Genomic DNA, 15,843 nt, shown 5'->3' on the forward strand with positions numbered 1-15,843 from the left:
TGCATAATTTGAACCATATCAAATATCCTCACACTTAAACTTTTTTTCGTCCCTGTATTTGCAATGGAATCAAAATCGGGAACTAGCTTTTAAAACAATTAGGTCACTTTAATTAATTTAAAGATAAACGCAAAAACCGCGATTGCCGATATTGTTCACTTAAACCCAGCCACCAACCTATCATGCCCCCCCCCCCATCGTATTTAACAATTAAGTTCAAGAGATATCAACAAACCTCTGGGTCTCACACTTAAAGAGTTACAGATCTGCTTACCCCCATCTCAAGAATAATCAAGACAATTTAAACTGGGTTGAAATATACTGGTTCAACCTATCACTGTAAGCTAAAAACCTTTTAATGGTAAAAAGAAAATGCACTTAGGTGGGTAAATGTGTTGGTCAATAAAATAATTAAGTTATAAAGAAAGATCACAATTTAGAGGTCTGCATTTGCTACGGGGCTCGTTTCCGTTATTCGGTTTCTTTTAGAGAAAAACGCACACAATCTATTCAAATTGTCCGGATTTCTTATAAAAAGTTAATTTTTACTTAATTAGTACAAAAATATAATTTCTGATCACTCTTGATGTTTTGATATTCCAACAGATTCGTTAATCACGTACTTGTCGATTTTTATCATAATTGAATTTGTTTAATCTTTAAATTAGCATAATTAATAATCTGTTTATCATTAAATTATATAAATTTAGCCACTTATCAATTAAAATATGTATATTTTTATAAAAAAATTTCTGGAATTATTTACTGATTTATTAATTTATAGATTCATTTTATGTGCTATAGTTAGCCCGAAAATCATTCGTTTATCCCAAACAATTTCAGAAAAATCTGCCAAAATTTCTGAGTGACTAGAATACATCCCGAAAAAACCTGGAAAAATTCCAAAATCTAACAAACTTTCCAAATATCCTTTTTGAGCCAAAAACGACTACGAAAACTCAAATAAGCGCTAATGCACAAAATATATTAAGGCTTTTCTAAATCATCCCAAATTTAATATGTGATTATAATATATCAAATTTGAGTTCCATACAAAATTTCATAATTTTTCAAGCATTTTAACTATTTTTCCCAAATAAACGCCCCAAATTGGTAATAAATTCGCCAAATATTGTCAGATGGTCGAAAAATTACCAAATTTGAACAGGGACTCAATGATGTGTTCCCTGATGTCCCTGAAAAATTTTATGACCTAAAAATATGCACATCACAACCATAACCTAAACAGCCCGTAATTGAATGATTCGGTATTACCTTAGCGGTTTGGGTTCGTTTTCGCCCTTCTAATCAAGTTTTCGGGTTCTTGTGCTTCTATTAAATCTAGGTACAGGTCCTATATCACAATAAAAGAATGTTTCATTAATATGGCAGCCTCTTAACTCAGGGTTTCGGCTAGGGTATTAAACCGAACTTTTGAAACGTAAAAACGCCGTTTAAACCCTCTAATCCGTGTTTATTGCCAAAAAAGAGTATAATTCTGATTTCTAACCATGTCTATGATCAAAACATATTTTTCGACCATTTTTATGATTTTTTGCATGAATAGGAATGATTTTTGGTAATCAAACTACGTTTATAAGGAATTAAACTTGATTAACAAATTGAAAACATGATTTCAAATGAATTCTTACTTAGGGTTTTTGAAGGGTTTACGCAGAAGTTCTCCAGAAGTTGTGAGGAATTTGGTGTCAAAAAAATATCTCACAAGTTATAATATAATAAATGGTAGCTTAAAGCGGGGTAAAGCCCCATTTGCGGCTGGAAAGACTAATGGCCCCCTTTGGGCCCATTTGGCCCACATTTTTCGATTTGCGTACCCGTACGTGAAATTCCGAGTCCAAATTTATTTTGGGTTCATTTTTTATGCCAAAAATATATCGGGTACGACAAATAGTGCGAAAACAATTGTTTTTCGGCCATTTTTGTATAAATTTATAAAAACATATGATACGTTTGTAAAAATCAAAAATATTTTCACGAATCGCTTAAAACATTCCCATTAAGTGTTTTATAAATCCTTTTCGGCTTAACGGATGATACGATGCTTGTTTTGTAACTCTCTTTCGCGTTTAAACTCATAGCGGGTAGTTAAACTAGCATGTTTTTGTTTAACTGGTATGCTATCAAACTAAGGCCATAATATTAATATGTTGGCTTATATTAAATATATATCACTTATAGATGGTCCCCCTGGGATATCTGGGTCATAATCAGACCCGTTCGGTTAATCGTTCGTTCGTTACATACTAAGCATTTAGTTGCTTAGTCGGTAAATACGTACTGAGCTGTACCTGGTTTTGGCTCAAATGTCACAGTATCAAAACAATAGTAATTGGCAGACTAATCTTTCTGGTAGAAGTAAACCTAAACCGACTAAATGATCAACAATACCAAACATCAAATATCATAGATCATTATTCAATAATTACATGTAAATCAGTTCAAAACATGAGAAAAACTTAAAAGATTGCAATACTCTACACCCCGTTAATGATTCGAAGGAGAACTAGCAGTTCATTAACATGTTGATTCTTGATTATGATAATTCATGCGGACCAGTCTCACCCGATTATAGCCAAGCAGCACAGCAGCCTTGGCTGCTGCCGTAGGTGACCTATACTCTCTGTTGCATCCTCTTTTTTTTTAGAACAGCCAATTTCAATAAACCATAATGGTCACCACCCTGCTAATAAGGAACTAGTTGGAGGAGCTCAGTACAACACAAAAAAATAGCAAAAATTACAACTCAAAAGTTCTCTATTTATCCCAATCTAAAGTCCAAGCCTTCGCTCTGCTTTTGATCCAAATAAAATTTATCGCCTTTATTTCTCAAATAATTTTTTCGATCTTTACCGGAGTATTAGCAAAAATAAAATCATTCCGGGCACACCATAAAGCCCAACAAGCCACCATTATTAACAAATATACCACCTTTTTTTATGGAATCCCTAGAGATATTCTTGTTAATCCCAAGAAGTTCGCCAAATGAGAAGGCATATATTGGAGAGGTTTTACACCATTTACTTAATTCTTGCCTAATCATCGCGAACACATAACGACCTGTAAACAAATGCTCCACTGACTCGACACTGGACCAACAAAGGCAACAAACATTTGGACCAATGGTCCAATGCTAATTTGTTGTTCTCCTCTTAATTGCCGTCCGTCCCCTTTAACTATCTGGCCTACTTTTCTTTTTATTCACGTCACACCTTTTTCATTCTTGTGGGCCACTTCTAATTTACTTGAATAACCCACATAAACATAAGCCCACAGTAGCCATTTGATGCATTCCATGTTGCGCAGCCCACCATCGTGTCTTTCCTAAAGCCCATGCTAATTTGTGATTGGTTTCACCGTATGTCCGTATGCAAAAGTCACAAGACACTGAATTAGTGGCTATTAATTTAACATTACTTCATATAATAGTCAACTCCAATCATGCATGTAAACTTCATTTTTCGGATTAAACTTCTATTGCTTTAAATATTATTATTATTATTATTATTATTAAACCCCCAATCACGCACGTATTCAATCTTCCTGATATTCCAAAGCATGCATGTAAGTGCCTCTAATTAGTATGTTTCACGTCCAATGACCTGAAATGCAAAAACATGCTTGAAGTATCAAAGTTTACCTTAACAGACTAAATAAAAACCATAAAATATAACATATTAATAAATTATTTATACCCAACCATCATCAAACCGTTACTAATGGTTTGGTTCCGGTTTAATTTACAATTTGAGGCAAAAACATTTTGGATGAACATTTTTGGATTGTGTTTAGCACTAGAATCCTAGAGTTTAAACTTGATCTAACTCCTTTAAAACTACTTAATGAACTTCGTTATAAGATGTAATCATTTAATAGACATAATATATAATAAATATATAAAAGAAAATCAGCACATAAGCATGGTCTCAAGAGTCAAGCCTAGAGCTAACTGTTTTGAAGGTCACTTAGACCATGTGCAGTTATAATGTTGTTTTGTTGGGTATTTTACGTCATGTGACATCTAGTCAGCTTTTTTAGTTTTTGAAAAAATTGGGTGTAGTCATAATGCTCATCCCCTAAACATTTTGAACCAGGTGTCAACCAGTCAGTTTTTCCAATTTTTTTTTATATTTTTCTAATAATTAAAATTTAATAACAAAACTAAATTTAATAAAAAAACTACATGAAAATTTAAAATAGAAACTACAAAAAAAAACAAAAAAATTACTTAAAACAAATAAAAACTACGCAAGGCTGTATTTTTAGTAAATTTCATTTCTTCTCTTTTCGGCTAGGCGCTGGATTCTCGAGTCGGTTTCGGGGAGGTATTTCCTTAAAACCTCGAGGTCGGTGTCACTTTGCCTTGCTAAAATAACATCGGCGACCTTTTTATTAACTTAAAGACGTTCATAACCAAGGTCACGTATATCTTGGAGTCGACGACTCATTTCTTCGAGCTGTCCTGCCATATCGGCGCCACCAGTACTCGCCGGCAATGGCTCGCCCTTTTCCCCTTTGCCTTGCTTCTCCTACCCGCCTGCCGAGTAATCTCGAAGACATTCTCAACGGCATGCTCATCATCATCATCGTTTAAGTTGAATTTACGAGCATCGGACCTCGGTGTCTCTTGATCTACCGAAGACAAGGTCTTAGACCTTTTTTATGGTCTTTGACTTCCGGAGGCGGTGGCGGTTACTGGGCACCACTTAGGGTGAAACTTCAGACGATTCCAGCAAGCCTAGTATTGGAAGGTCCCCGACCTGCTTTGAATATCTATCAACGACTTTTCAATGATCTCTGCATCACCGGCACCACTACCCCACGCATCTCTATTCCGACAATAAACCGAATGAAAAGGTTGACATCTCTAGTTTATGTCGGTCCATTTTGACATTATTGATTTTTTTTTCGACGCGAGTTTCCTCTAATGTCTTTGAAGACCTCCAAAATTTTTTTCCAAAAAATGTCGGACACTTGATAGTTGGCTACCAAAGATATTTAAAGAAATGTTACTACAAACTTAATATTTGGGATCTTCCGATACCGCTACCCCACACCCGTGCAACGCATTCACATTCGTCCGATGTCCATGCATAGTTTCGTTTTTAGCCGAGGTTCACCCCCGGGGTTTCTTTGTGTGTTTTCTCTCACCATATTTTTTACGTTGGCTAGACCTGCATGAGTCGTTAAATCGGGTTGTGTCTCCGGCACCTTCTCTTCTTCATCTTGTTCGAAACCGCCATCGTGCTTGGATGAAAACCGGGGTGCTCAGATTTTGAAAATCGGCCATCATGCTCAGATTTTGGAAACCGGCCATCATGGTCGGTGCTGAAAACCGGAACCAAAATTGCATCTATGCCGTCATGCTAGGGTCGTAATTAAGACCGACCCGGGTACAGATTTTGAGGGGTCGGTTGGATGATGTTTGGTTGTGGATTATTTGGGTCAAGATTGTTTGGTTCGGGTTGTCGGGAGAATTGACCGAAACCGAGTACATAATTGTTTAACGGATTCATATTTGTGGGTTAAAAATGAAGGTGGAAGAGAAATTGAAAGATGGTGAAGATATTGAAAAGGTGAAGTTGGTATTTAAATTAATAAAAAAAATTTAATTTGACCATCGTCCAACAGTCCAATATCTCAAAACTCGAGCCACACCAACGTTTCGTACAAAACGCCAGTTCCAAACTAACAACCCCGCTCGAGTCATTAAGGATTTTGATGTTAAATTGTTCACTGTCTATTCATTTAAGCTTGAAATATAAACTTCAATACATTTAACATGGAGTATAAAAAAAATATAAAAGTATTACAGTCTGGTCCGGTTTTATATGCCCGATTTTGGTATAAACCGTAAACTAAACCGTTCGTTATGTTTTGAAAATTTTGAAACCAACCAACTGAAACTAATAAGAAAAACCGACCGTGAAACCAAACTGATGATCGGTTTTGGGTGGTTTCAAGGTTTTAAACTGAACCGTGAACACTCCCACTCACAGCATCGTAAACCACCACCTGCATTATAAAACTTCATTTAAAAAAATGACGGATAAAATGTGAATGCTCTAAAAGGATTAAATGAATGTTGTAAAGCTAATTAAAAATATTGATGTTTTATTATAAATAGAATGATCACTTGTAATAGGTTATGGTCATATCACATGCGGTTGTATGTGAATGATGATAGGGTTTGACAGTGGTTAATTAAGATTAGAGAATAGAATAAGACAAACAAAGAACCGAACGATAGTATTAATGAAAACATGTAGAAAAAGTTACAATAGATTCCCGGGCCAAGCCCTCTCCTCACTGCATATGTAGGAGCCATGGCAATGCCATCCTAAACATAAACCTCAACATACTCTCCTATTAGCTAATACCTCTAAGTTGCACTTGACCCCCTCCTAAATTAGACGAATGCCATTTAAACCAGTGTTTTGAAAACCCGGCCCCGGCCGGTCGGACCGGTCTGACCGGGACCCGATAACTATACTTGGCCGGGTCAGGGTATTTCGGCCGTTTTCTAAAAACCCCGGCCGGATTTTGCGGGCGACGGTCAGCTCGGACCCAGTGACCCGGCGGGTGAACCGGTAAATGCTCTTTTCTTTTTAATATTTAATCAAAAAAGAAATACAAACTGTCTTCGCCACTCTCCGCCTCCGATCCCATCTCACTTCGCCGCAAATTACCGGCGGATTCAAAGTAACTTTCTGGCCAGATTAGAAGCATTTTCCGGCGATTCAGACTAAGAAATTAATTGTGATGAAGATGGAAAAGGTTCTATCAATTGAAGCGGCTGTAGTGTATCATTAGAGATTTAGGGTTTGAAGTTGAGATGATAGGAGAGGATTTGAGCAGCTATAATGGATCTGCGCGTTTCAACTTTCAAGTTAATTGTTTTAGGTTATTTGCCTTTTTTTATGATAAGTTACTTTTTTACCCTGCAAGTTATAATTAATTTAAAGTTAACCCTTAACTGTCTAGTTGTATTTATTTATTTTTTTTTAAGTTTTATTTTTTGTACAAAAGCTTGTTTAAACACGCCTACTTAAAAAAAATTACATATCAATGTTTTAAGACTAAGATTGTGATGTGTGTTTTGAAAAAATTTAGTTTGTAATGTATGTTTTTTTGAAGTTCTATGAGTATTAGTCATCTTTTATAATATATATATATATATATATTATATATATTATATATTAAATTATTAATTATTTATGACGTCATCCCGGGTCAAACAGCGGTCCGCCCTCCCAGGTCGGTCTGACCTTTGACCCGGAAAGGCGTCCGGGTCGGACGTCCGGGCCGGGTCTGAAAACATTGATTTAAACTATAACTTGAGCATTATTCCTATCATTACTCCCCCCTTTGAAACAGTCTTGTCCTCAAACTGGGAACGAGCAACAGACTTGATAACCAAGCGGAGACTTCCCCGAGAACGTTTTCAGGTGGTCGACCCTGCCCATTCACCACCCACAAAATGATATGATCCAATAGTTAACTCAATAACAGTACTTGCAGTCCTGTACCCCCAAAGAATACCCAATGGTTTTGTAGGAATGAAAGTTCTAACAGTGGCAAACGTGCAAAAAAAATAGAACCCCGGTCAGCATAAGTGGTCCAAAACTGATAATTCCCCTTGATAAAGAATCCGTCAAAATAGCTATTGAAAGCTCCTTGTTGACCCGAAGGAATGAACGCATCATATATGGCTGTATACGGATTGTGATGTAACATTTCGGGTTTTAACCCGTTTTCGTATTGGTTTCATTTTATCAATTTACGAACTTTATTCAGATCCTAAACCTTAATGATAATTTGTATTTAAGAATAATCAAGTATCCTAATCTTTAATAAAGCATTTCATTTATAAGTTATTAAGTCTTCTTATATTCACTTCAAGTCCTCCATGTTTTAATTATTGTTATTTCCTAATTATATCTAAAATGTTCATGAATGACCAAAACACAAACTATAGGGACTATTTCTGCACAAAATTGAAACACTACCAGCTCCGGTGGCCGGAGCGAACGGCGGCCTCCTGGCTGGCCGCGTAGCGCTTTGGGAGTGCTGGTCAGTTCGTTTACGATATCTCGTTTCCTAAACTCGTTTAAAGTATAAAATCGTTTATTTTAGGCATATCAGAGAGAATTAAGGACCAAGAAACAATCATATAACTAAAACATAAGTATAATCTCGTTTATTATCATTCAAGATCAAATATTTTTTTATTATTCAGTGATTTTTTCATAAAAGTATGATTTACTTACTTAAATGGGCCAAAAAGCATATAATTAGTTCGGTTTAGACTTTTCCTATATAAACAACCATTAAACATCTGCCACAAAACTTTACAACAACCCTAGACATCCCCTCTCAGCCATCACCCTCTCTGTCTTCTCAATTCTTTTGGTTTTTGGTGATTTGTTGAAGAATATCGTTCATAAACCGGTTGACTTTGCAAGTCTAAGGACCTTTTACCCGATATACCTCTTCGTTCGTTTCAATTTCCCGGGTAAGTTGTAAACTGAGTTTTCGTTCATATACATTCCCTAGTCAATAAAATTCTATTAATTTCGGTGATTGAAGGGTGCTGACTGGTCAATTCGCTTAAAACCCGTTAAAAGGGCAAAACAGTCAACAAGTTGACTTTACGTTTTTCTCATACTTCTGGTCGGATTCAACGTTCGGATCCAGATGACTTTTATTCTCATAACGAAATTCTAAGGCTACTGACCAAAACCCGACTTCCGACTCGCTGTTCGGATTATGGTCAAGTACTAGCTCGCTTAAACGTTTAATTCAACATAACTAGAGTTCTACTCATACCCTTTGGATTGATTCCAGTGGCATTAAGTTTGTTTTAACTTATATTATCATATCTCAAAGTTTCAGGTTCTGATCATTAATCTCATTCGACGCGTAGTGGACGACTCGCTTAATCTTTAGTTCGTTTATTCTTAATTGTATTCACTTGCCTTTAATCTAAGGTGAGTTTTATCATTCCCCTATTTTACTCAGTTTTCTAAAACGTTTTGGGGACATATGCGTATATCATACTATATATATATATATTAAAAACAGCAAACGTGTAATTATGTGTGATTAATCAAATATACTTGTTGTGTGCTTACTTGTTTATTTACATTTGTTTGACATATCCCCTTGTGGAGGGTTCACATATTGACCACCGCTTGATTCGCTTGGCAAACGGTCTTATTCTATTTATTTGCTCATTGTTTGATTACCAACGCCCGATTCGCTTGGCAATGGTTTAATCGACAACTTATTTGCTCATGGTTTGATTTACTTACCGCATTTATTACGTTTTGCTTATTTATCTTACGATATCATTTTTATTATATTAACCTTATATTATTGCAAAACTGGTGATAAACTCACTCAACATGTGTTGTTGACAAACTCTGTTTTCTACGCATAGGCAGGTTGCTCGAATTTGAAGTATGGACGCTTAGAAAGACCTTAGGTTATAATGAAGACAAACATGAATTTAACATGTTATATTTGTTTATTTGAATTGTTTTGTTGTATTTGGATATTGTGTGTGTATAATTGAAATAAAATAATTAATTAGATATTGTCATTTATACTTATGATAGTATCTTCGAGCTGTGAGCAATCGGATCACACCCCGGCATTTCCGACTTAGGTTGGGGTGTGACATGTGAAGAGTGGCATTTGGACAAAAGAGTAAAGGTACCGTACCTCTTTTCCAACCGAGGGCGTTGATTTCCGAGTTTGAACGAGCGCGCCTTTGTCACAGCAGTGGTATTCTCAGCTGCCTGCACTGTTGCAAGGGAGTACAATCGAGCAACATCCACATAGCCAACCAACAAATGTGTTGCAAGAAACGTATAATGTTTCTTTGAAAATCAATAAAATAGCCAATTTTATTTTAATTTTACTGTTTTAATTATTCATTGAGTCAAAACGGATTTGTAACAATTAAATCACACCCGCATCGGATTATGCTTAAGAAAATCACATATTATGCTTAAGAAAATCACATATTGTTTTCTTTTGAGCTGATGATAGAAGAGATATTGTGTCTAAGAAATGACCTCACACTAAATATCACAATATGTTCTAGGGCTATGGTCGTGGATGAGTGAACATTTGTGAAGTTTATACTCAAAACAATCAAAACTAAAGTCATGCAAACTCTAGTAGACAAAGCTGACAAATTTAATGATATATATGAGGCCAAGTTACAAAAAGGTATTAGATTCACCAATGTTCAGTTTATATTTACATGGTGGACAAATCTTATCAGGCCGATATACCTAAAGTGGTGTTTGTTACACCTTAGTCAATAACACATCCTTTTGTTTTGTTATGCCCACTTGAGAAAACAATTTACCATAAGGTATGTCTAATTTCAAATATCATAACACGTTTGGCGTAATGACTATTAATGAGAAGAGACTTTCACAGTTATGCACACATGAATGGGGATAATATTAAGGTTGGGTGATCTATTGAGAATTAGTTTTCAAAATAAATTTGTTAGGTTCTTGAGGGCATATTGAACAATATTGATGGAACGATGATGAGTGTTACAAATGATATTAGAGGTACTCACGTTTATTTATGATGTTAAGACAAACCTCATCAATGATGCTAAGTACCACTAGGTGTTTATGATACTTTAGGCAAATCTAAAATCTTTCGGTTTTGTTATCTACAAGAGAGATATTAGTTCGTAAGGAACAGCTTGCCTGAAACGACATCACGTTTTGATGCCATGTTGTTGATGACATGAAAACTTCACTAGTTAAGCATTCTTAAATAGGAGCAATCCTAAAATATGTGGCATCATGAAAGTTCTCAATCCACCAATCAAAAACAATTATGTTAGCAGCAAAATTGTGAAGCTGTTGACATGCTGCTATGGCCTGGACTAGAAAAGCTACAGCAAGTCCAAGTCCACCAACCGTTTGATTGAAATCAGCAAACAAATTGGAACTACCATGGAAGGAAGTTAGTTTGGGTAAATCAAACAAAAAATTGGAACTCCCAGCGTCACTAATAGTTGGAATGGCTTTTGCAATCGGAGAATTAGAAGCAATTTTCGGCGAAAAACCTGAATAATCCCAATCCTCAGTTGTGATTTGCATTTCTTCTTCAGTTGTATACCCCGGATTACCATCTTGAACCAACGCAATTGGAGCCAAAAAGTGGATTGCTCGAGCAGTAGCAACATGTGACTCAACTCCTTCTACAATTTTGACCAAAACACCAGGAAAGACTTCCGGATCTGACAGTACCGCGGATAGAAACGGAACGCTTGGAGGAAGTTTTCCCCTCAATGAGCCCAGATCTGGAGCGTCCACTGCTGTTTTCTGCACCATATCATGGCCCACGACAGTTTCGAATCCCAATTTCCTCTGAAAACAACCCGATATCACTCCAGTTTCATGACATTTCGATCTGACGTCGAAAAAATGTGAACATGGAGAATGAAATTGCGCACTTGGAGCCACCGAATGAGAATTAGAGCCTGAAAAGCGTGAATCCAACTATTCATCAACAAATAGCCATGGTCGGTTGAATTTTCCTCAAATTGGTATAAGAGCGCCTTCAATTGATCTGTATCTGACATCGTTTTGGTTGTTGAGTGGCCATGGACAAATGTGTTTCATCAATTGATAAGTGCTCTTCAGATCTGGAACCGAGTGCCTCCAATTGAGCTACCAGAGACGGAAGACCACCAGCTAAATCCCAATAGGAAGCAGATTTGGGACTAAATTCCCTATCCGAAACAGATTTGGGACGAGAATAGAGAAATACCTCACCGGAATTGGCTCCCGAACCAAGGGACCCAGCAACAGTCTTCTGTTCATGTTGTTTAATCCAATTCAAAACCTCTTTTCGAAATTCTCTGGATTCACCATGATCAACCTCCAATGATTTTAGTGTAGTTTTAATATCAGAAATATCATATTGCAACTGTTGAATCTGCTTGTTGTGAGCATCCAATCGATAAGTCTGAGCTAGGGTTTCCATGGCTGAACAGAATTAAAATGGCAGGTCGGACCAATGATAAGGTTTGATAGATTACGATAGTGGTTAATTGAGATTAGAGAATAGAACAAGACAAACAAAGAACGAACGATAGGGTTAATGAAAACATATAGAAAGTTACAATAGATTCCCGGGCCAAGCCCTCTCTCACTGCATACGCAGGAGCCATGACAATGCCATCCTAAACATAAACCTCAACATACTCTCCTATTAGCTAATAATACCTATTTATAGAATTACAAGTTGCACTTGATCCCCTTCTAAATTAGACGAATGCCATTTAAACTATAACTTGAGCATGATTCCTATCAAATGACGAGTGCAATAACATCTGAAATCTTACTGGTAAGATCTAACTATTTTTTTTTGTATGCTACCCATAAACGAGGACGTGATCATATACTAGTCTCATACAATCCGGATGTTAAGTACAGATTTAGATCATATCTCTTAAACATATCGATTTTAAAGTTGGCATATAACCAAAGTTTATTATAACATATATCTTAAAAAGCAATTAAAATTATCAAAAACGGCCGTAGATTAACGGATAATATTGTTTAGTTTAAACTCATCCGAACCAATTCATAAAGACACTTTAGTTTTTTAATTTCAATATCTATCTTTTTGCAAATTTACATAGATACCCCTCAAGATTGCTCAACATCTTCAGCAATATGCATTCTTTACTCATAAAAAAAAGTTATCTATAAAAGAAAGCTAAAAAACAAAAATTAGATAAACATTTGATCTGAACCGTCAAAATTGATGTAGTACCAAGTCGCCACATCCAATCCTGTTACACATAATCTAGTCCCAGTTCCATCCGATAATAATCTCCGTCGCCGGAATTACCACAACCTCCGGCCACTTTTCCGACTGGACTCCGGCTTCTGGACCGATTCACCGGTTCAAACCCAAGCGTCAACTCAAGTCCAATCTCATCACTATTATTAATATTATTATCCTCCACCGTCACGTGACTCTCACCTTCCACCACGTGAGCCGCCGCCTCCGACTGGTGACTCAGCGTGGACTCATGACTCGGTGACGTAATAGCATTATTATGACCTAAATCTTAATCGCATGATCCGACCACATCCTGGTTTTGGTTTGATTTTGTCTTTGTTTTCATGTTTCTTTTGGATCCGGATCGCTTGAACCGGCACCGGGTCCGGATCCGGTGTAGCTCGGTAGAGCCACCTGAGTTCTCATCCTTGGACACGTGTCGGATATCGTACGCCTTCAGCGGGGGGCCGTCGTTGGTCTCGGCCGCGTCGGAAGTTACTTGAACAATCGGAGAGCCCCTCAACACCGCCTCCACTGCATTCTGACAAAGCTGCCACCGACCCGACCACAACAACCCGACCGACCCGTATATCGGGTTCACTATCCGACCACACGCCTCGTACAGAAGCGACCTAAACAAAGCTGTCATGAAGAAATATAAATATGTTAGCCAGCTATCATAAAATAAAATTATTTGGTTTGTTATAAATAGTTAATCAGTAATTAATACATGATATTAATTACGATTATAGAGTTGATTAACGATACACAATGATAATGTTATATATAAATGGAAAGTTACCAGGACGAAGGTGTTGGGGTCCGACGTTGATTAAGTTCATAAGTCCGGCACGGCCGTAGAATTTGGCTAGAAACACGGTGGCGTTAGCTTGAGATTCGGGGGACTGGATCCACTGTAAACAAGGTCTGATGGTGCAATCATCGCTGCAGCCTTTGCGAAGGACGCGGCAGCCATTACAACTCATTCTCATTGTAAAGTCTAGATCTAGAGAGAGAAGAAAATGTTGAATGATATGTGGATGGAGTGTGGCAATGGTGGTGGTTTGTGTATATATATAATTATATATAGATGATATTTGTCATCATCATCATCATCATCATCATCGTACTCAGTATATCCCACCAATAGCAATGCTATTGTCACACCCGGCCCTGAACGGCGGAAACAGCCAGGCGCGCGCGAGTGGGGATTGATACTTAAGCACGGGCCATTGCAAACATTCAAAGATAAGATTTTCATTGCGCGTGAAATGTTTAATACAAATACATTACATTGTTTAAAAATTACATAAAAACATCCAAGTATAAAAACTGTTGAAGATTTCCACGCCATATCCCCTTGCGCGGCGAGAACAATCACGCGCATCGAAGGGATAGAACTAAAATCTTCCAAAAAGCTAGTTTTAGATGTTCAGCGTGAGGTGCTCTAAGTGTGACTCCATGCGCTACCTAGTTATCTCCTGAAAGACACGTAAAACATTTGAATCAGTATAAACTGAGTGAGTTCACAAGTTTTAGTAACTTGATAAATCGTATCGCGTCATAGTCTTGGCGAAAATCATATTAAAACACATTTCTGGTTTCATGTCTAACATATTCTTGATACACCGTATGAAAACATAGATCTGACAACATATTTCTGTTAGGACCGTTCCGCGGGTTACGCGCGAACGTTTCTGGAAAACGTACTCGTCTATGCAAAGTGGCGCTGCCACTACGAGCTAAAATAGTGTAATACCGTCCCGCGGGTTGCGCGTGGACATTTCTGAAAAGTCGTGCTCGTCCATGCAAAGTGGCGCTGCCACTACGAGCGAATAATACTGTAATACCGTCCCGCGGGTTACGCGCGGACGTTGTGCCGGAAAACAAGGCGCTCGTCTGCGTAAGAGGAGCGACCTCTACGAGCGGGCTCAATCCCATAGTACTAGCCCCATGACCATACTAGGCACTCGTCCATGCAAAGAGGTGCGACCCCTACGAGTGGGTGGATCAAACCAGCAGTCCCTACCCTTAGAGTTCCAATGGTAAAGTGATCACTTACTCGAGTTCTGGCGCACATACATCGTAAACCATAGATAACCGTTTGCATTGCTCATCATGAAACATAATTTAAACACATTCGTTTACATAACTTGTAAGTATACCATGATAAATCGTAATTTAAGCACGTGTCCCTCGCCCCGAAAACAGTTTAAAAACAGTGAAAATAGTGAAAATAGGGGCTGTGAGACTCACCTGTGGTTCTTGTTAAGGGATTAATCGAGATTCGGGTTTTCTTGGTGTTGGCCTTTGAATTGGAGGTCTAGAATACGATTAAATAACAAGAAGTATATATATTAATATCAAGAAATAGGAGAATATAAGGGTTGGAAAGTAGATCTCAAGGTTATAATCTTGGCTTACCTAGCAACAGGATCGGAAATGAAAACAATGGATGCTTGGGAGATGATTAGTGCAAGTTTGCAGTTCTTAAGAGAGAAGTTTGAAGTGTGTTTGGGTGATAATTTAGGTTACATATTTATAGGCAAACTCAAGGGAACACAATCCCTTGCTTTAGGGGATTGTAATCTTTTCATATCTAGGTGTAATAAAGTATGGAAATTATTATTATTTATTTAAAAGTGGAGTAGTGGATAAAAGATTTGATTTGATTTGATTTGGTTTGGTCAGGACATGCAGGTCTGTGGTTGGTGGGAGTAGGGTGGCTGACAGTTGACTTTGCATGTTACAGTATGCTTTTTCAGGTACTTTTGTCAGTGTACAGTAAAAAGTGGAAAATCTCTGAAACACGCTACTGTTTCCTTTTGGGCGGGAGTAATCTCCTTACATCTGGAGAATAGACTAAGTGTTCTGTGCGTATCACTTTGTGCGCATAGCTTTCTGCGTGAAGGACATTTCTTTGCTGCGGGTAGGTGCGTAACCTTCTCGCAGTTAGGGACATTGAGTTTCATTTGTAGATTCTCCAGG

General features: G+C 37.4%; 1 protein-coding gene across 1 annotated transcript; it reads right to left on the bottom strand.

The window, feature by feature from the left end:
• Positions 1–12,768: 12,768 nt before the first annotated feature.
• Positions 12,769–13,863, bottom strand: LOC143585167 (LOB domain-containing protein 41-like). Its single transcript, XM_077067015.1, has 2 exons — positions 13,658–13,863; positions 12,769–13,497 (listed from the first exon to the last, which is right to left on the bottom strand). The coding sequence occupies exons 1-2, from the start codon at positions 13,845–13,847 to the stop codon at positions 13,145–13,147; spliced, it is 543 nt and encodes a 180-aa protein (XP_076923130.1). The 5' UTR covers positions 13,848–13,863; the 3' UTR covers positions 12,769–13,144.
• Positions 13,864–15,843: the final 1,980 nt, after the last annotated feature.

The sequence above is a fragment of the Bidens hawaiensis genome, unplaced genomic scaffold, assembly GCF_021521415.1.
Source record: "Bidens hawaiensis isolate Kalapana, Puna unplaced genomic scaffold, B.hawaiensis_p1.1 tig00033594_1, whole genome shotgun sequence".
NCBI classification, from domain to species: domain Eukaryota; kingdom Viridiplantae; phylum Streptophyta; class Magnoliopsida; order Asterales; family Asteraceae; genus Bidens; species Bidens hawaiensis.